This window comes from Notolepis coatsorum, assembly GCF_963971535.1.
Source record: "Notolepis coatsorum genome assembly, chromosome: 17".
Taxonomy (NCBI): domain Eukaryota; kingdom Metazoa; phylum Chordata; class Actinopteri; order Aulopiformes; family Paralepididae; genus Notolepis; species Notolepis coatsorum.
Window position 1 is genome coordinate 32,137,016 of NC_140181.1, and position 23,032 is coordinate 32,160,047.

Sequence of the window (23,032 nt, forward strand, 5' to 3'; positions counted from 1 at the left end):
GTGTGTGTGTGTGTGTGTGTGTGTAGGCTACCCACCATATGTGTTTGTGCTGTAGTTTACAGTAGTCAGTCTCACCGGAGGTCTGTCTGAGTTCTCATCACTACTACAGTACTCTGAAAATACAAGACATTACTGCTACAGTACTCTGAAAATACAACAGACATTACTGCTACAGTACTCTGAAAATACAACAGACATTACTGCTACAGTACTCTGAAAATACAACAGACATTACTGTTACAGTACTCTGAAAATACAACAAATATTACTGCTACAGTACTCTGAAATTACAACAGACATGAATACTACTCAGCAGACAGATTACTGACCACAAGATATTTCATTCATTTGAAAAGGGGCGGAGCTGAGCGATCATGGAGTAGACATGTTTCACGTGAGCTCCCTTCTACCGTGCAGAATATATGTTTCTCCCCATTAGTCTTTATTTTATTTTTATTTGTTTTTTGTCTGCTTGTTAAGTCGTCGTGTTTCAAATACTGTCGTCGACTTTTTTCGACTTTCTGCGATGTCGGTGGTGGAAACCAGATCCATGAGCGCCCCAGCCAGCAAACCACCACCGGGCCTGGCCGCACCATCGCCCGGTGTCGGTGAGATAAGCGAAGCTGTGCTCTCGGTCATGACCAAGCTCCATGCAGAATCTGAGACACGCTTCGCTGAAACACAAAGGAAAGTGCTGGCGGATTTTTGTGATAACCTTCATCGAGAGATATCAGAAGAAATAAGGTTGGCGGTCGTCCCGCTGATAGACAAGATGGAGTCGCTGTACGTTATCTCCTCGGCTAATGCTAACGAACTAGCCGAGCTAACGACGGAGGTATCATTACAGGGCGAGAAGATGGCGGATTTAGAGTCCTCCCTGCTGGCTAGGCAGGCTGAAGTTACCAAACTACAGTCGGTAATTGTGGAAATACAGTCCCGGGAGAGACGCTACAACATCAGGATTGTTGGAGTACCGGAGGGCAACGGGGAGGGCCGTCTCTCTGAGACCATGCCGGAATTGCTGCAAAAAATACTGGGGAATGACGTCCTCCCCTCCCCTCCCGTCTGTGAGTCGGCCTACAGACCACTCCTGGTGTGAACAAGGAGCCGAGGCCCATCATTGTCAAGCTGAACAGGCTTCAGCAGAGGGAACTCATCATGCGGTCGGCTCGTACCAGAAGGGGTAATCTAAGGCTTGGCGATCACAAAGTGGCCATTTTCGAAGACTTTACACCGGAGGTTCAAGCACAGAGAGGCGAATACAAAGTGGTCATGAACAGGCTATGGAAACTAGGCCTGAGGCCCACTCTATTTGCTCCCGCGAAATTATCTGTGTTGGATAAGGTCGATGGTCGGCGTTCATTTTGGTCGTTGGCTAAAGCGAAGGAATATCTCGAGGGGATACCCGAGACTGTAGCTTGATAACTATATCGGGTGAGTGACTTGGCGATGTGGGCCTGAATACATTGTTAGGGCCGGCTATTCACAAACACTTGCTGTCATGCCCAGACATGCTAACTGCTAACTGCCCATCCAACTAGCGGGGCTTCCCAATGACTTCTGTTACTTGCTAATGCTGACCTCATGGTCGTACTTGTGCGTCGCCTCTATGGAAGCTAGCGAGCTAGCTGAACAATGTACATAACAGACTCTAACGTGCTATCCGGATTCATCAGTAGCTTACGCGCTAGCCTCGGGCTAGCTAGCGGGCTGCGTCTATCGTCTGCGCTGAGACATTCGAGACCCGTTAATATTTACGGACTTTGGTTGTTGTTGCTGTTTAAGTGTAATCGGTTCGCACAATTCAACAGTGATCGGGTCCTTAACTAACTTTTTGTATGCTTTTATTTTTATATCCAGGCTGTTTTGAGCTTTGGGCTCCGGTAGGAGAAGATCGGTTGAATATATAGACAGACTCGGAAATAGATGGTTGCAGGGTTGATGTTGAGTTGTTATATAATAATGACTATTTTTTTCCCCATTATAGTTATCTCATGTTAGGGCCAAGGCTCACGGTGGTTTTCGACCGATATCTTTATTGAAACAATATATGATAACAGGTTGTGTCAGGTATAGCTTATTACCATCCCCGGGTTAATGAATGTGTTTAATTCTATTCTTACATAGGTTATGTCATTTCAGCCGTTGTGCCTGATCAGAGGGGCTGTTACAGGTGTGCACTTTGACCATAACCCCCTTTTTTCCCTTTCTTATTATTGTCGTTGTTTAAATGACATCTGTTTGCACAATTTACCTGTGACCCGATCCTGCCTTAGCTGGTATGCTTTAATTTAATTTTGTTTTGAATTTTCCTTTATCCATTTGTGCATCCTGACTGGCAACATCACCTCCTGGTTTGGGAATAGCACTGCACAAGACCGTAGCAGACTACAAAGAGTGACACGTTCAGCCGAACGCACAATTGGAGGGGGGCTTCCCACCCTCCAGAACATTTACAACAAGCGGTGCATGGGGAAGGCTAAGAGAATTATTAAGGACTCGAGCCACCCGAACAACTGCCTCTTTGAACTGCTGCGGTCAGGCAAGCGATACCGGAGTCTTAAGGCGAGCACAGAAAGACTCAGAAGAAGCTTCTATCCCCAGGCCATCAGGCTGCTAAACGAACAATAAACACTATGCAACAACCATCAAATGCACACAGCACACACACACACCCACACACTCACTTAAACAAACAACACACTGCAGCACCCACTCTCCACACTTTAGATCACACAAACACACTTTATATTTATTGATAAAGGATTTGCACTACAACTCGTACACCTACTGTAAATTGTACCTAAAATGCACCTCATCCCATTTCTGCCTTGCACTATATAGTATTGTATATTAGTACACTGCATAGAATTGTATATTATATGGTAACTCAGTTACGTCTATTCTGCATCGAACATTGTACATATGTCTATACTGAACACTGTGACCTCATTTTTTTTTTTACTTCTAATTTACATACTATACTATGTTATTTTATTTCATACTTATCTTGTCTTGCACAGTCTCTGGAGCGTAACAGTAAGAAGCATTTTGTATAAAAGTATTCTGTACTTCTGTATGACAACTATTAAAGAAACTTGAAGAAACTTGAACTATAACATTGCGACGTTGAAGCGCAGACTCGGAAATAGATGGTTGCAGGGGTGATGTTGAGTTATTATATAATAATGGCTATTTTTTCCATTATGGTTATCTCATGTTAGGGCCAAGGCTCAGGTGGTTTTCGACCGATATCTTTATTGAATTTTATTTTTATTATTATTTGTGTTTATTGGACTAGTGGGGGTTTAATCAGGGGTTTATCTAGAGGGGGGTCGGAGTGGGGAGCGTCTTATTGGATCCATGACTCCAGTGGGAAATGATAGGAAGATGACCATCCTTAGTGGATGGGGCATAGGGAGGGGATTGGAGAGTGGGTATAGGAGGGCTTATAATAGGACGGGTGGGTTAGGGTTTAGAGTAGAAGGAGGGGGGGTTGTAACTGGGGTGGTATTTTTATGTGTTTTATGTACTGTTGTCTTATATGTGTGTAATTGTTCCTCCTCTGAACTCCTGGGATTGACCGTCTGGGCCCGCCTGGATCAGCGCCTCTGTACTCAGCCTGGCTGCACTGGTATGTTCTCTACGCATTTAGACAAACTCGACCATGGCTAAATTGAATATTTTAATTTGGAACGCAGGAGGTCTTAACGCCCCACACAAGCGTGCCAGTGTCCTTTGGTTATTGAAGAGAAGAAATATTGACGTTGCTCTCCTTAGTGAGACGCATTTATTGGTGGGTGATGTGTCAAGGCTAGCAAATCGACAATATCACGTTATCTCCTCATCCTCAGCCGATGATAAGACGAAAGGAGTCGTCATAGTTACAAGACGTAACCTTGATATCAAAGTCCTGGATGTGTGGTCGGACACGGAGGGAAGGATTACTATAGCAAAAGTTGAGTTCTCTCATAGGAAGATGGCAATAATAGCATTGTATGCCCCTAACACATTTGATTCAGCGTTCTATAATACAATCACGAAGAATATGTTGGAACTTACTGGATACGCTCTCATTGTGGGTGGCGATTTTAATGCGTGCTGGGATGCGGAGATGGATAGGTCCGGATCCTCTGAAACAAGCGACCAAAAACGGTCCTCTAAGGCCCTCAGGATGTGGGCCCAGGACACTGGGCTCGCAGACCTATGGCGCTTATCCAATCCCACCCTCAAGGATTACTCTCACCTGTCTGCCAGACACAAAACCTTCTCTCGAATAGACTATGCATTCGCATCCCCTAATTTGTTTGATAGTTTCGACGTCTCATTGGTTCCCCTGGCTCTCTCGGACCACAAGGGGATTTTCCTTGTGGCAACCTTTGGCAGGCTCTCCACGAGAGCTCCCAGGTGGCGTTTTAACTCAACCTTATTAAAGAACGATGATTTCTGCTCTGAGTTCAGGAGTAAACTAGCTGAATTCTTGCAGATCAATGTTGGCACGGTCGATGACCCCAGGGTCCTATGGAACACATTGAAAGGATTTATCAGGGGTCATGTCACACTTTTCGCCTCCAACTTACGTAAATCCCAGTCAAAAAAACTAGAAGGACTGGAAACATTATATGCGGATCTATACGCATCTTTGCAAACTAACTATAGTGAATGACTAAACACACAACGTAAGATAGTCAAGAAGGAAATAAACTCCATACTTAAACAACAGTCTGAGTTCTTGATACATAGGACAAGGCAAAATTACTACTTCCACGGCTCCAGGCCTAGCCATCTATTGGCAATGAAAATACGCTCGAATGATCATTTCTCGGATATCCCCTCGATCAAGACGCGACAGGGTACAATCACTACTGATTCGAAAAAGATCAACGACACACAGTTTTACTCACAGTTGTATAGCTCAGAGGTTAATCTCGACGACTCTAAATTTGAATCGTTCATTGGCGGGCTTGAGATACCCCACATTTCTGAGGAAGAGGCTAAGGAACTGGGGAAACCGATCACCCATAATGAACTAAGGGAGACGATTGCTGAAATGCAGAGGGGTAAGGCACCAGGCTGGGATGGTATTCCACCCGAGGTGTATTTAGCTTTCTGGGACCAACTGGGTCCATTGATGCTCGATATGATCAATTACGCTATCGAACAAGGGGAGTTCTCAAGATATGTCAACATGGCGCTGATTTCTTTACTTCTCAAGAAGGACAAAGATCCCAATGATTGTGGTAGCTATAGGCCCTTGAGTCTTCTCGGGCCCGATTTAAAAGTGTTTGCCAAGGTGCTGGCCCGTCGCCTGCAGAGATTTATGACGGTATTGGTACACTGCGATCAAACCGGTTTTATCCCGGGGCGCCTGGCTGCAGATAATCTTAGGAGGCTGTTGCATGTAGTCGATAACAGTAAAGACAATACAGCTCCGTCCACTGTTCTGTCGTTGGATGCCATGAAGGCGTTTGACAGACTAGAATGGTCTTACCTGTGGAAGGTACTTGAGGTCATGGGTCTTGGAAAGAATTTTATTCATATGATTAAAGTCCTGTATGCCTCGCCGTCGGCAATGATACTGACAGGCAAAAACTGTTCCACACTTTTCCCAGTCTCCAGATCTTCTAGACAGGGTTGTCTTCTGAGCCTGGGACTATTCGCGCTTTCCCTCGAACCATTGGCCCAATTTATTAGGCAATCAGAGGACATCGTCCCCATAATGATCAATAATACACCACACAAAATTGCTCTCTATGCGGATGACCTACTGATTTTTATGGATGACCCTTCCCGGTCGGCCACAAAATTATTGGAAATAATCTACGACTTTGGTAAATTGTCAGGCTTTAAGATTAACTGGAACAAATCAGCCTGCCTACCTCTTAATAAGCTGGCCAAGGCGGTGCGACTACCAGCTGATATCCCCATAGTGGAACATTTTAAATACTTATTATAGGTATATAATAGGTAATAAAAAGGTATAGAGATATTCCCCACGCTGAGTCAAACTACTAAGTACAACTTCACGGGTACTTATGATAAAATACGCCAGGATCTAGACAGATGGTCGTCCCTTCCTAACTCCTTACAAGCCTGAGCTTCCATAATCAAAATGAACGTTCTGCCTAGGATAAATTTTGTTAGCTCAATGCTCCCCCTGCCCCCTCCAATAGACCACTGGCGCAAGGTACAATCGATGGTATCTAAGTTTATCTGGAATAACAAACGCCCGAGAATCAAAAGAGCTACTACTCAACGTAGGAAACAAGATGGGGGCCTCGCAATCCCTGATTTTAAGCTTTATTTCTGGTCCTTCTCACTGAGACCTCTGATGTGCTGGCTAGACCCTGTAGATGCTGTATCTTGGCGCTCCTTAGAAGCGGCGGCGGTCTCACCGCTAAGATTGCAGGATGTGGTGTACTCCACTGTCTCTATTTTGAAATGCCGGCTGAGATATGGACCGATCATAACTCACGTGATCCAAACATGGCGTAATGTACAGAGGTCGTGTGGGGTTAAATGCCCATGGCACCTGGACTCTCCAATTTTTAATAACCAGCAATTACTTGTTGGGCACAAGCCGGTTAATATTCCTCAATGGCAAAGGAGGGGAGTTCATACTCTGGAGGATATTTATGATAAGAACGGCCTCCGTGCGTTTCAGGACTTAAGAGAATTTTATGATCTTCCCGGCGAGTCCTTCTTTCTTTATCTTCAACTAAGGTCAGCACTGAGGGCGCATGGCGTGCCGTGGGCTCAAGCTTTGCACCCACACCCCTTCCTCAGGCTCATAGTGGACAGGACGACCTCCAGAGGGTTTGTCTCAGACTTTTATACGCTCTTAATTCAATCCACGTATAAAAATCTATCATTGGATACAATCTGGCGTGTGGATATCCCGGAGTTGGACCCCGAGTTTGACTGGGATGATGTTTGGGCAAATGTGGCATTGTCTTCCCGCAACCCCAATCACCAGCAAATTAATTTTAATTATATTCATAGGACCTATCTTACACCTAGGAAGCTATTTGCTATGGGACTGGTAACCGACTCTCGGTGCACTTTGTGCTCTCAAAAGGCCACTGGCACTTATATGCATATGTATTGGGATTGCCCACCAGTGGCCCGCTTCTGGAGGTCAATAACGGACAAACTTTCAGATCTGTGTGGCTTAACTATCCCATTCACAGCTGTTACGCTACTCCTGAACGATATAACGACACTACCTGCGTCTGTTCAACTAAAAAGGGTTGTCCTAGCGGGTGTCACAGCAGCGAAGAAGCTAATAGCAATGAGATGGAAGGAGCCTGAGAAGCTTACAGTGATTAACTGGTCCCTAACACTATTGGATGTGATTTATCTGGAGATATCCACGGCGCAGGTGATTGGGGTGGGACAGGCAGGTATTGACCTGTGGTTTGCAGCAGCCGAAAAGGTCAGGACCGCCGTGTGCGGCTGAGCGGGGTTGAGGTGCGTGTTCGGGTGAGTCCGGGGGTCTCTTGGGAGGGGGAGGAGGAAATGTTTTGTCTGTCTTGTCTTTTGTCTTGTCCTCTTGAGTTTAGCTGGGGATTTTATGGGGGGGCAGCTATTTAACTATTTCTTCACTGTTTGGCCACTTTTACACGGTCTCTGTGAGTCTATGGAACACCTCTACAGGTTTTTGTTTTTTCATGAAGGTTCATTGCTCTGTTTTCGGGTCATGTTCTCAAAAAATGGTCCTTGTGGTGAATTGGAGATGTACGTTTTATTAATATAGGGTCACACGGCCGGGAATCGGGGCTGAACACTGGGAAAGACCATTTATTAGATAGTACCCCTTGGAATTAAAATTTAGAAGGTTGAACTCTCTGTTTTCTTTTCTCCTTGTCTGTATAAATTGTTAGTCTGTATTATTATTGTTTTTGTTATTTTCTTGTGAAGTTCTATGTATTGTGATTGTGGTTAACACTTTGATTGCCTAAGGCTAAATTCATGATATACCATAGGTTGCCAGCTCTATTTGTTTATGGAGAAGTTCCCCTTCTTTGCAGGGCTATAACTTTTTAAATTCTATTGCTAAATTGCCATTATTAGGGCCCATTCAATGTCCTATATGTATTGTTCAGGTTGTATGAACGTTAAACTTTTTCATTCACATATTCATACTAAAATATGATCTAAAGTATAAGTATGTTTTCATCTCTTTCTGCACCTTTCTCCAGAACGTGATTTATAGCCCCAAATGCATTATATTGATGATCAAATACAGTTTGATAGCAATCGGCGCGATATAAAAAAATCCAACTGGACGGACTTCTGGAAGTTACTACACGTCATCTGATGTTGACCGGAGGGGCGAGGGGGCGTTTATAATTCCGTGGGCAGCGTTATACCATTCATCTAATGTGGATCAAATGTTCATCATAGCAGTTAGTGTCGAACACGGAAATATTACACGCTAAAACTCACCCCAGTCTCCGCGGGCCGTTGGGCGATCAGAGTGGGGTAGACAGTTTTCCATTATGGGATGTAAAAATATCCGGTCCATTTCCAGCTTGTATAATAGTATATACGTCCAAATCATGTTGTTTATCGAGTTATTGGCAACGGATCGCTATGTATTGTGACGAGCTAGAGTGCCGGAACCTATACCGAGTGCCCGGAAGTAATATGGGTGAACAGCACATCGTCCAAGTAACTTCCTGTTTGGCGATTGCGCCGATCGGCCACCAGATGGCGCTCTTGAACCGCTAGAGGGTTCAGTGGGGCTTTTTGGTGGGTCTCAGGCCAGCAGATGGGAAATATGAATCCGATCACAGATTTTTGAAATATTGATATCAAAGACGAGTTACGGCGTCTTCGGCAACTTGAGCATGGCGGGGAAGGACGCCTAAACTCGTCTTCTGGCAGTTAAAGTGTTAATGTGTTGTCTTGTTTCATGTGAATAATAATAAAAAAAATTGATAAAAAAAAAAAGATATTTCATTCATTTTAAATCTTTCCATGATTTACATTTCCAGGTTGTTCTGTGCTCATATTCACCAAGCTGATCAGGGGTCAGTGACGAGAAACACTTGTCTTCATGACCTTATTCAATTTGAGAGACTGAATCTAGACCTGACTCTAGATCAGTATTTTGTGAATATATTGGACCCAGGAGGAACTACAGTCACCTGAGTGGCTTCTCTTCTTTCTCTTCTTCTTCAGTTTTATTCTCAGGAAGTTCCTCCTCTCCTTCCCTCCTTCCTTCTTCCCTCCTAGTTAGAGACAGACAGACAGATTAGAGACAGACAGTCGGTCAGCCAGCCAAACAGCATGTCAGTGGTTGTGTGTGTGTGTGTGTGTGTGTGTGTGTGTGTGTGTGTGTGTGTGTGTGTGTGTGTGTGTGTGTGTGTGCGTGTGTGTGTGTGTGTAATCATGCGTGTGTTGTTGCTACTGTATTCTGACCCGTTTCCGTGGCGACTTGTTCTCTGTTGTCATGGTGGCGGGTATTGTTGTTCTGGTTTTCCTTCCTCCTCTTTGACAGGAAGTCCCGGCCTTCAGAAGGTGACCGCTTCCTGGCAGGAAATTCTCGTCAGTAAAGCCTTTATTACACTCAAATTCTATATTAGGTCATTATAGAATACATTTGTTTAGATAGGATCTAAACCAAATACAGCAACTTTGCCACCTGCTCTGAGGGATTTAAACCAGCAACCTACGACTACACCTCCAGTTCTGAGGGATTTAAACCAGCAACCTAGCACTATGCCTCTAGCTCAGAGGGATTTAAACCAGCAACCTGCCCCTATGCCTCCTGCTCTGAGGGATATAAACCTACTGGCGTGAGTTCAGTTAGGATTTGAAGTGGCAACCCACTACTCTGTCTCAAACTCTCAGGGATTTGAACCAGCAACCTACCGCTGTTCCTCCTGCTTGCTTCCTTGCTCCTCCAGCTGCTGGTCGGGGTGGTAGTACTTGATGTGGTAGTGCAACAGACTCCCCTTCCTGAAAGACTTGGTACAGCCCAGTGCTGGGCATTTAAATGGGTTGTGGTCCAAATCAATGGACAGAACAGGAGGAGGCTGGTTCTTTATTACTCTGTACACTAGAGGATAAAAAGACAAGCTGGTTAGAGAGAGAGAGAGAGAGAGAGAGAGAGAGAGAGAGAGAGAGAGAGAGAGAGAGAGAGAGAGAGAGAGTGGGTGTGTGTGTGTGTGTGTGTGTGTGTGTGTGTGTGTGTGTGTGTGTGTGTGTGTGTGTGTGTGTGTGTGTGTGTGTGTGTGTGTGTGTGCTTACAGGGTTCTCTGCTGTACTTGTGAGTAGTGGGCAGGTGGGCCTGGCGTCCTGAAAGAATATCTGAGTGAGAGAGAGAGAGAGAGAGAGAGAGAGAGAGAGAGAGAGAGAGAGAGAGAGAGAGAGAGAGAGAGAGAGCACAGAAGTTACTAGAGATTCTTTATCAAGCGGGCAGAAAAGTGGCAATTTTTTAACTTGAACTTGAGGACTGCATACTTTTTTTGCAAACCAAAACAACATACTTTATACTTATAGCACATGCATGAGCCTGGTGTCTTTTGAAAGATGACATTCTGAAGTTAACTTTTAGTGTTAACGTAATATAGTAAGATAGGTCTGAACTTGAGTTGTAGAAAAACTTGCTACTCAAGTTTTTCTGTAGTAGTTAGTAGTCCAGAGGTAGTATTTCCCCAGAAGGTGGTATGGCTTTCATAAAGATCCATTCAGAAATGAGTGATTATAGAGTGATTTAGGTGACAAAAGAAAAACTGAGTTTTCTCAGACTTCAATTTATTCGGCTGTTTTTTTCTTCCTGTTTTCGCTCGTTATTTTTTGTTTTTTTAGATTCATACATCCCCACGTGGTATTTCATTGGTAAGCCACACTCATTGGCTACAACGATCCACAATCATTTTCAAGATCGGATCTAGATTGACAGGAGTGGTATTTTGCGCAATACCGTGTACTTTGCACAAGCCTCAAATACCGGCATGTAACTCGAGAACCGCTGAACGGATTCTGTCGGATTTTGTTGCTATCGACAGGCAACAAATAAGCCTTCAATTCGATATATTGTATTACAAAATATGCACACCCGAGCCACTAGGGGTCGCCAAAGTGCCTGTGGGCAAATCGTCCTAAAACGTCCCATATGTGGGTCGCGTGAACACTTAAGGTAACGCACTTGCGTTCAGCTTTTCTCTGATTGGCCACGACGCCCACGTGACCACGCGCTAGCCCGCCCCCTTATCGCCGCCTGCCGCTCCTGTGTGTTGCAGCGCGGCGCGAGCGGCAGAGGTCCCTTGCGGAAATGAAATGCGGAAATGTAATGTTATGTCCGAATCGAATCGCGCGAATACACAACATATTTATCAAAACAACTACCAGATTCACTCGTCACTGTACATCAGTGGAGGCTGCTGACTGATTAACTAAAAACTGTACATTGTAACGTTATATGTTATTTCGCGTTTTTTATTCATAACGTCATAAAACAACTACCAGATTCACTCGTCACTGTACATCAGTGGAGGCTGCTGACTGATTAACTAGAAACTGCACATTGAGGGGGTTTGAATCACTGTACATCAGTGGATGCTGCTGACCAAATTTGTAGGTGAAGCACAAATTATTATATTATATATTAAATTATATTTTTTAAACATCCCCAACGCTGCAACACCCCCATTCCTCCCAGGTGTCAGGCTCCTCATTCGCTTCCATTCATTTTGGGGACCATGTTTAAATATCATACTTCTGAAGTATAAACAAACTATACTGCTGTGACGATTTTGAATATCTTAACATGTATTTACCACCTTCCTCTGCACGAGACCACAGATGGGTTTTATGTAACACAAGGACAATGAATGAATGAATGAATGAAAACTTTATTTAACAGATTGCAAAATTAAGTGTTCACGCAAATATCATACTTCTGAAGTATAAACAAACTATACTGCTGTGACGATTTTGAATATCTTAACATGTATTTACTCTGCCGCGCGCTGCAACGCGGCGCAACACACAGAGCGGCAGGGCGCGGATAAGGGCGTGTGCTAGCGCGGTCACGTGGGCGTGTGGCCAATCAGAGAAACGCTGAACGAAAAGCTGAACACAAGTGCGTTACCTTAAGTGTTCACGCATGCGGGTCGGCGCATGCTAAGAGGTTTTAAGTAAGAGGGCTATTTTTATCCATCCATCTACCTATTGTAGGTTGTTTACCTTTCTCTGCAGGAGCGGAGTCTGGTGGTGCTGGCTGGGCAGAGGCGGTTCTGGTTCGCTGATTCTGCGTGCCATTACTCTGGTCTGTGGGGAAGACAACCAATTAGATATCAGCTCATCCACTAACCACCAGGTGGTGTCCTTTCTATACCTTCTAGTTCTATGCTGGTAAATTTATTTAGCTCCAAAGTTAAGCTATTTTAAGCTAGCTCGAATGGCCATTTTCAAAGGGGTCCCTTGACTTCTCACCTCAAGATATCTGAATTAAAATGAAGCTTTCGGCCTCTTCCTGCTCCAAGCTATTGTTATTATACTGGCCTTTAAATCAGTCGACCTCTTTCATCTCAGGCAGCTGAAGCTTCTCCAGAGACAGAGAGCATCCTGACTCACATTCACATTCACACACCGATGGTGGAAGCAACCATTCAAGGTGCCAACCTGCTCATCAGGAGCAATTAGGGGTTAAGTGTCTTGCTCAAGGAAACTTCGACACACTGCCCGGGAATCGAACCGGGAACCTCCGGATTACCAGACGACTGCTCTACCTACCGAGCCACTGTCGCCCCCATTCTGTACAGTCAAAGGCATGCCTCCAACAGGAGTTACCCACAAAAAAACGTTTTTGAGCGGAGGGGGTCTTTAAATCACCACAATGGGAGGTGCATGACTTACTGTGGTCTGTTCTCCTGGCAGGTAGATGGGAGGATGAAGACGCTGCCTTCCTCCTCTTCTCCTCCTCTTCCTCCTTTCCTGCTCCCATCGTCTCCCTCTGTCCTCCCTCCTCCTCCTCCCCCCTTTCTCTCTCCTCCCATTCCGCACTCCCTGCCGTGCTGTTCTCAAGTTTGGACTTCAATGTCTACACACACACACACACACACACACACACACACACACAACACACACAACACACACACACACACACACACACACACACACACACACACACACACACACACACACACGTGCACAGAGACAGATACACACAGACATGCAGAGATACACACACATACAAATAAGCATACAAACAGACAGATAGACACAGAGACAGACAGAGAGACACACAGAGTTCAGATTTGAGCGTCATGGCTGTGGGTGGTAAAGGTGATTAGATATTGACCAATAGGGAGGTGTAGTGGTTACGTCATTGCCGTTTTTCGTGTTCCACCCTCTGTCTAACCCAATGCATTTCCCCATTGCCCAAATCGTCTCGTTTAAAACAAATAAAGCATGAACATTGGCATGGTGTACCTTTCTGTGCTTATTCATCCACAATCTATAGCTCAACATGAAAATATTCGCAATTAATCATAAAAAAAAATCGTCGAATTTTATTTCAACAAAAAATGCTTAAACAATAATGTTAGTGATAGAAGGGAACTTGTTTTGTGCAAAAGTGGAAAGTTTTTCAATTTCCATGCGGCAGAATTGTTACAATAGCCGATAATCCATTTTCCCAATGATAAATCCCTATACGGGTGGAACAACCAGTAACGTCAGACTAGGGCTGGGCGATATAACGATAACGATAAATATCGCGATATATTTTAATAATCGATATCGAAATAAATAAAAAAATCGTTTTTTTTTTTTTTTTTTTTTTATATATTTTTTTTTTTTTTTTTTGACCTGCAACAGGGCAGTTTTAAAACCAGAGACAGTGGACAGACTTGTCTTTCTTGCCTGCAACTTAAAGTAATGGCTTTGCTTGTCCAAATGACAATACTGACCAAATTGAGATTTCTTTTTCTCTTGTCCATTTATTTTGTTTGCTTTCTAATTTAAAATACAGTTTGAAACCGTCTGTACACAGTAGGCTATGTGTGCTAGCAGAACTAGACTCCAGTCACGAGTCACAGTGCACATGTGCGGTGGTTTGTCCACCAAAAAAGCGCCAAAAGATCGAAAATAAACTAGCAGAGCCAGAACTGTTCAACTCCCCTGGAGCCACAGCCAGCAGAGAAGCCGGTTTACTTTCGCTTTTAAACCAGCTGCAGCCTGAGAACTGGAGTGTGAGGGGATGTAACACTAAAGATGGCGGCAATGACAAAGAATTGCTGCAAAATAAACATACATCTGTTATATATATATATATTTTTTTATACTTATAACAATTTCGATAATTATCAATATCAAGAAATATGATAACATTATCATATCGTTATCGCGATATGATTTTTTTCCATATCGCCCAGCCCTACGTCAGACTACACCTCCCTATAGAAGTGGAGCACTTCTTACCTCTTGGTAGGGTTTGATTTTAGTGGGCTTCACAGTCCGAACAACGCCATCATAGAAACGCACTGTGTAGAAGTCTGACACACACACACACACACACACACACACACACACACACACACACACACACACACACACACACACACACACACACACACACACACACACACACACACACACACGTTTGAAATATTTAACATTTCTAGGAGGGTAAGCTGTCTACAAGGGGTTTATATGTAACTGCGGTGATGACATCACTGAGGGGCAGGAGTCTTAAAGGTCAGAGGTTAAAGTTGGGTCCGCACCATCCTTGTTGACCTTGATGACCTTGGCTGGGTAGAAATGACAGTCTGTCCAACAGGCCAGCACCCTGGAGCCTAATCTGAACAACTAGAGAGAGAGAGAGAGAGAGAGAGAGAGAGAGAGAGAGAGAGAGAGAGAGAGAGAGAGAGAGAGATAGAGATAGAGAGACAGACGTACATACAGAGAGAGAAATAGATGGAGAGAGAGAATCAGCCAGAGAGACATGCAGAGAGACACACATAGCAACATACAGTACATGAAGATAAACAGAGAGAGAGAGAGATAGAGACTAAAGAGAAAGTAGATACTTAAACACACGTTTGTTTATGGTGCCCCCCCCACAATATCAAACAGGCCAACAATAGATTTCCTGAAGTGATATAGCACATTAATAATGTCTAGTCTAGAGTTGCACGATACACTGATACTAGAAAAGTATTGTGATACCCAGCCGTTAAAAATGGTCCAATACTACAATATTCATATAGATACTTAGAATAATAGTCTGATTGCATATTTTCTTGAGTAGATGCATGACTGGAGCAGTGTGTGAGAGAGTGCATGCTTTGTGTAGTGAGAGTGTGAACAGTGTCGGCTGAACACGCACAAAATAATTTTCCACATTGTCTGTTCATGATTCTGCCTAAAGCCAGGACTTGACAGTGCGAGTGTTTCACTCACATTTGCGACAAAAAAATATTTAGGAGCATGAAGATTATAGTAAAGATGATATCATAGATAAACTAACATTAGCTGCGCCTGCTAATGTCAACCAAGCTGGTCTCAAAACAGTTAATCTAACCCCGGTCTCTCTGTACGATTAATGGTCCTCATTCTCAAACATGTACATAAGTACCTTTGTAAATATCTTGGTAAAAAGTTCTTACAAACACATTTACAAAAATCCTCCTCCGAATTCCTGAACACGTGAAACCCTCTCCTGGCTGCCCAGCATCGCCTGGACCGCGTTGCCACGGGCACGGGCACTCGTGGCACCGCTGGTGGAAGGGGGTCAGCAGTGTACTTGTGCTGTATGATGAACCACATTTGAATCGAATCAAATGTGCTGCCCCCCATCCACCAGCGCTGCCAGACATATTACTGAAGTGATGTGTTTAGTTCTTGAGAGAAATTGTAAACTGTATCTAATAATAGTGACAACATCAAGTAAATAAAGGAAGCCGTCATATGTGTGTGTAGTCCTATGAACAAGGAGACCCAGGGCTTTCGAATGTCATAAAACTACACTTCCCAGCTCACGCCACCCCCTGTCAATCATCTGACTTCCAGCGTGAACTTTCTTTTTCTTTATTCTTTTTGGGGTCATATCTCACGGGTGACGGGTCGAACAATCTCACGGGTGACGGGTAGAACAAACCTGAACGTTATTGCCATAAATAGAACGTAGTTTGTTTCTTTATCTTTCTGTGAACATCTAGAAAAGAAACGCAGCTCAATCAGATGAAAAATGGCGGAGCTATTTACATTACAAAAAAGTAACTGTACTTACAGTAGATTTCATTCAAGGTTTTTGCTGCCCTGTCAGGGGCGCCTGGTGGCACTAAATCCAGATTGAACTCTGCCATTGGAAGGAGGAGATTTGGCCTGATCCATAGATGTGTGACTTGGCCATAATAAGGTCATTTATAGGCCTGATATTCTATATTAATATTTCAAATGGCATGTGTCCGGATGGCAAAATTCAATACTGTATCTACAATCAATCACAATTTACTCAAGCCTAGTAACAGACACAATATTTCTGACACTGGTACTACATTCCCTGAGATCCATAGATGTCCCTAGATACCAGGAACATGCAAATGGCCTTGTAGAAGTGGAGCAATCTTCCATTTACTTAGGTATGTATTTTTAAGCGGATTTTCAGAAAATAGGGCTAGGGCTTAACAGGTCCTGGGCCTGAACCTTTAACTCCCAACCACATCCTTACAATGAAGTCCACAATCATTCTGCCCCCACCTGGTCAATTCATTAGGTGAACGTTTTATCATTTAATTAATATGATGGTTACAAGAACAGAAGACTTAATATTTGTCCCCTTTGTGTAGCATGCAGCCAACAAGGTATTTAGTGTTTGTTTGTATTTTACTTTTGTAAAGTGTTATTTCACATGCTGTGCATGTTATTATTTTATGTTAAACTAACATGGCTTATGTTTCTCTTTTTAAGTTTTCATGGTGGATTTGGAGTAACACGGCTTCAATAAACCCACTTGTGTCTGCCTGTGCTTCGAGGGAATTACAATGATGATAAATATTTTATTTCATTATCTGAAATATTCTAAAATCATTAAGTCTGCTTAATGAATCGGGGACATTGCATCCTTGTGTTAATTACAATTACATTGAAATTATGTAGATGAAAAATAACAACTGTAATTAACACAAGGATGCAATGTCCCCGATTCATTAAGCAGACTTAATGATTTTAGAATATTTCAGCTAATGAGATTAAATATGGATTCAATGTCCCCGATGACATCACTGGTGGCCATATTCACACGCATTTACTCTCAATACTCTTTGTGCTTTTGGATGTATGTGAGATCATGTGCAAAATAAATCAGCATTGTTTTTTGGTGTAGTGCCCCTTTAAGTAAGTAATTTCTTAACAGACATCTAGTCTAAGAAATAGAACAGGTTTTGCATCTGTCAGAATAACCAGTAAAGTTGAAAGCTGAAAGACTTGACTGGTAGACGATGCTAACATCAAGCCCTGATATCTGGTCTTCACAAGGAGGTTAAGTACAAGAAAACTCTCTCTCTCCCACTTTCACGCGTACCGGTCGTTTGCGCAGTTGTTTAAGTCCCTGCTTCCTCAAGCTGATTCGCTCCAGCGGCCTCAGGTAGGCGGAGTTCCACGAAAACCATTCGTCATGGCGACGGCTCCACTGGCGGTAATGAACGAGAACCTTTTCCTTCTCATAGTCGATCTTCTCTATGGAGGCTGTGTACCTAAAACAGATATACTAGATCAGAACCACACTACTTTATAGGCTGTATACCTAAAACAGATATTACGGTATATAGTAGATAACAACCACACTACTTTATAGGCTGTATACCTAACACTAATATTATATACTGGATCAGGACCACACTACTTTATAGGCTGAATACCTAACACTAATATTATATACTAGATCAGAGCCACACTACTCTATAGGCTGAATACCAAAACATAGTTAAAGTTTTGTTTTATTTGTCACATATAAAGGTACATTACAGTGTAATGATTGGTTCTGTATGACCCTCCTGAGATTGTGCTTCATACAGTAAAAAGTTAAAAGAATAAAGACCAAACACTATACAAATATCCAATATCAAATATCCAATTAAAGTACAAAATGCAACCAGAATGCAAAAATGAGGTAGAGATGTAGTGCAAGTCTTTAGTAATAAATAGATATAATGTGGTGTAGTGTTAAAACATATACAAATAAAGCATGAACATTGGCATGGTGTACCTTTTTGTGTGTATTCATCCACAATCTATAGCTCAATATGAAACAATTAGTAATTAATCGTATTTTAATTTAATTATTACAATAGTCGATAATACATTTTCCCAATGATAAATCCCTAAACGGGCGGTCCAAAGTGACGTCAGACTACACCTCCCTATAGTGTTGAATGCTGAGCTGCTGCTTTCCTGGTAACACTGAGTCTCCATCGGCAGTGGCTCCACTTTCTATTGTAGTGGCCTGTAGACTTTTGTTGGAATTTACAGCCTCAAAATGTGCAAAGCGTGCATATGTGACTCAGCACAGACTTGAGGTCCTATTGAGGGATCTTTAAAAAAAAATTACATGATGTGAAAGTACAGGTTCATACCTTCAAAATAAGCCACCACTTGTACAAATCGGGCGGATACTTTGCGGTAGATACTATGTCTTATTAAACAAGATGATACCACAATCGCTCGTTTTGAGCCAGAGACCTTCAAAAGAACTGGATCCGTTCTGTTAACTATGTATGCAGACTATTTTACCCAGAAAGCATTGCTATTATACTAACACCTTAACACCTTCCAGTCTGGGCAGCCATTGTGCCTTTCTTATTCGGATGTGCCAATGAGAGAGAATGAATAATAATAATAATACATTTTATTTGGAGGAATGAATGAATGAAAACTTTATTTAACAGATTGCAGAATGGGTACATTACAGTACGGCTCAATACACACAATTGTTAAGGGGATCCAGACCAGAGAAAGACGTTTGTCTTGTTTACATCAGGGTCCCCCATTTTCAATTCATAGTGACATTTATGACATACACAACATATATGACATCATGACATTTATGGCATAGGGACATACATGACAAACAGGTATATAGTACTGTTACATTTGTGACATATACGATATGCAAATATACAGTACTGTTACCCATAGATCCTGACAGAGAGTATATACATATGATGGGAAGGAGACTGTACATTAGGAGGGGGTGGGTGGGTGGGAGAGAAATATACATACAGTGGGGAGAGAATATATACATACGGTGGGGAGGAGACTGTACATTGGGAGGGGGTGGGTGGGTGGGACAGAAATATACATACGGTGGGGAGAGAATATATACATACGGTGGGGAGGAGACTGTCTATTAGGTGGGGGTGGGGGGGGTTTGGACATTTACGGTAGCCAGTTTCGAATTGCAGTAGGTGCTCTTTATGTGGGTAAGGATTCACATTCCATTACAGCTTTGGGTAGGCCGTTCCACATTGATGCGGCATAATTGCGAAACGTGTTTAGTCCCTTGTTTGATCCGAATCTGGGTTTAACATGATTTGTTGAGCTTCCTCTGGTGTTGTGGTCGTGGTATTCACTGACCTTTGGGAAGTATTTTGACATGTACATGGGTACCTTAGTCGTATAGTGTATCTTATAGACCAGGCCCATTGCTAGTTGCTGTACTCTGTCGTCTACTCTAAGCCATCCTAGGTAGTCAAAGTGGGCAGGGGTGAGGTGGGTTCTAGGAGTAAGGTCAAGTAGTAGTCTGACCAGTTTGTTTTGTGATGTTTGTAATCTTGTTTTTAGCACCTTTGAGGTGCTTTGGTACCATGAGGTGCAAGCATAGTCGTAGTACCCTTGAATGAGTGCTCCTGCCAGAGAGGAGATCCAGTACAAGAATCTAGTTCGTTGGTTGACTTTTTTTATTACCTTGGATGCCATTTTGCCACAGGAAAGATTTGCCTCTAGGATGGAACCTAGGTATCGCTGCTGGCGGGACAAAACCTCCTAACTCCATATTTAATTTTTTTTTATTTTTATTTTTTATCATCAACTCAGTAGATCATCCTCCATGTGTGTGTGGTTTTACAAAGTCTACACAATGGGAAAGCATTCAACCAATCATCGTTCGTTTTTTTCATCTGCTGAAAAGTTGGGTTTTTGGAGTTATGAGGTTTTGTCCCGCCAGCAGCGGTATGTCATTTCATCTTTCCTTGTGACAATATTGTCACCCACTGTAACTGAGAAGCCGTCGGTCTTGCTGAGTTTGTTATTTGATCCAAAGAGAATGGACTCTGTTTTACCCAGGTGTAATGATAGTTTGTTATCAGCGAGCCAGGTGCAGATTCTGCCTAGTTCCGAGCTGAGGGTTTTTTCAACCTGTAACTTGTTCTTGTCAGAGACCAGCAGGGCTGAATCGTCCGCGAACAGATCTCTTGTATTGTGAGAGATTACTCTAACTACAAGATAAAGAAAAATACAAAAGTAGTCAAGATTCAAGATTTTATTGTAAACTAATTTACATATAAAACAAATCTGACCTGTATTAACAATAGCTCGGATAAATCATACCATAAAAGAGTAAAAAAGTAAAAGACCAAAACAAACACTGTAAAAAAATTATTACAATATACAACACTAAAATGTACAAAATGCAAAAATTTGGTAAAAGAGGTCATGCAAAAATTCTGTATATTTTCAGCACTACGTTTGTTTACCAATGATTTTAACCTCTTAAGCCCTAGCCCTATTTTCGGAAGATCCGCCTAAAATACATACCTAAGTAAATGGAAGATTGCTCCACTTCTACACGGTCCATTTGCATGTCGTTGGTATCTAGGGACATCTATGGATCTCAGGAAATGTATTCCCAGTTGTCATAAATATTGTGTCTGTTACTAGGCTTGAGTAAATTGTAATGAACCAAAGGAGAATATCAATTTTTTTTTGTGAATAACACCATGCTAGAAATTACTAGACATGAGAAATTGTGTGTACAAAATATCTAAGCAAATGTATAAAGGGAAGATTTTTAAACAGAAGGATTTGTAGATACAGTACTGAATTCTGCCATCCGGACACATGCTATTTGAAATATGATTATAGAATATAGAATATCAGGCCTATAAATGACCTTATTATGGCCAAGTCGCACATCTATGGACCGGGCCAAATCTCCCCTTTCCAATGGCAGAGTTCAATCTGGATTTAGTATCACCAGGCGTGCAGTAAAAACCATGAATGAAATCTACTGTAAGTACAGTTACTTTTTTTATAATGTAAATTTCTCCACCATTTCTCATCAGATTGCAACGCTGTTTTTTGCTAGACGTTCACAGAAAGGTAGAGAAACTAACTGCATTCTAATTTATGGCAATAACATTCAGGTTTGTTCCTGACGTGAGATATGATCCAGAAAATAAAGAGGAGAAAAAGAAAACTGAAAAAGAAGTCAAATGATTGACAGGGGCTGGTGTGAGCTGGGAAGTGTGTTTTTTTTTATTTATTCGAAAGCCCATCGAAAGCCCTGGGTCTCTTCTCTCAAAAGACTACACACAAGTTAGGTTGCGCCAAATACTTGCGTCAATCCTCGACTTTTTCCGACGCGATGCCCTGAGATTTCTATAACTCATATTTCACTAATAACACTTAACCATTGGTAAACAAATGTAGTGCTAAAATATACACTTTGACTGCTGTTTTTTTTTATTTTTTTTTTATTGGTCTTTTTCCCCCTCCATTTTCCTCCGATTTTCTCCCATCCCAATGTTAGTCGTATGCCAATTCCCAGTCCCTTCCTGGTCGCTGCGCTTTACCCCCCACAGTCAGATCATTTGGGAGAGTGGAGGCTACCACGTGCTTCCTCCGACACACGTCCAGCCAATCACCGCTTCTTTTCACCTGGCAGCGCGGATTCTCATTGAGAGGGCGTAGCGTGTGGGAGGACCACACTATCCCCCTCACGTCCAATCCGCGCTTAGCAGGCGCCCCGACCGAACTGTAGGAGTCGCTGTTTACAACGACCCGGACCCACCCCGCCAGCTTCTCCCACCCTCTGATACAGCCAATTGTATCAGTGCAGACGGCCAGCCAAGCTGGTGACAACCCCGGAGCTGTGAGCTGGATTCGAACAGGCGAACCAAGCTCACAGCTCCGGGGCTGGTGACGAACGCAATCTCCGCTCGACCACCTAACCGCCACTTTGACTGCTGTTTTGACAGGGTTAGGGTATTTACTCTTGGCTACATTTGAAGAGAAAAAAAACGCAACATTAATTCATACATTCTGTAGAGATGGATTTATGGCGTGATGTCATAGTCGGTCCGGTACCAGACCGGTTGGCCTTAACACATTCCCTGCCATGACTTATATCCATCAATATAGCCAGTCTGCCACCACTCTAAGCCTATGGAGATGTTCACCTTCTTTGCAGGGCTATAACTTTTAAAATTGTATTGCTAAATTGACATTACTATGGCCCATTCAACATCGATTATCTATCGTTCAGGATGTAGGAACGTTATACCTTTTCATTCATACAAAAATACCTTCTAGAATATAAGTATGTTTTTATCGTTTTCTGCAGTAATTCCTAGGACGTGAGTTATAGGCCTAAACGCATATATAGATTATCGATTGCCGTTTATTCCATAGACACGCTATATAAAAAAATTCAACTGTATATGATCCTATACGTTATGTGTCATCATGCGCGGAGGAAAGGGGGGGGGGGTAGTTTATAATTCCATGATCGTCAGTAAATGCTTTATGTAGTATGGGTGATATATTGATCAGATCGGTTTGCGGTGAAATGAATAGACAATTGGGCTGAAAATGACGTCAGCGTCCTCTTACCGTTCGCCGACGAGACTGGAGGAAAAAGATCCCACTTATTTGACGTCGATCTCCTAGATCCATTTCCGGTTCCCAGAGTTACAGTTTAACTCTCCACTATCATTATTATTATGTTGCTGTTTGGCAGTAAGAAGGTTCTGTTAGCCTTAGCGGGTAAACATACTGTATGTATTGTAATAGGGAGTTC

The 23,032-nt window shown here is 42.7% G+C and overlaps 1 protein-coding gene across 1 annotated transcript in view; it reads right to left on the reverse strand.

Annotated features, from left to right (window-relative positions):
• LOC311243732 (PHD finger protein 20-like) overlaps positions 1-23,032 on the reverse strand; it is a 72,004-nt gene that overhangs the window by 34,650 nt on the left and 14,322 nt on the right. The window contains exons 3-12 of the mRNA XM_084333071.1: positions 17,540-17,711; positions 14,739-14,823; positions 14,437-14,510; positions 12,871-13,054; positions 12,199-12,282; positions 10,258-10,317; positions 9,880-10,066; positions 9,427-9,536; positions 9,153-9,236; positions 36-113 (exon numbers count right to left, since the gene is read on the reverse strand). Coding sequence (XP_084189197.1) covers positions 36-113; positions 9,153-9,236; positions 9,427-9,536; positions 9,880-10,066; positions 10,258-10,317; positions 12,199-12,282; positions 12,871-13,054; positions 14,437-14,510; positions 14,739-14,823; positions 17,540-17,711 — 1,118 coding nt within the window. The remainder of the gene's footprint in view (positions 1-35; positions 114-9,152; positions 9,237-9,426; positions 9,537-9,879; positions 10,067-10,257; positions 10,318-12,198; positions 12,283-12,870; positions 13,055-14,436; positions 14,511-14,738; positions 14,824-17,539; positions 17,712-23,032) is intronic.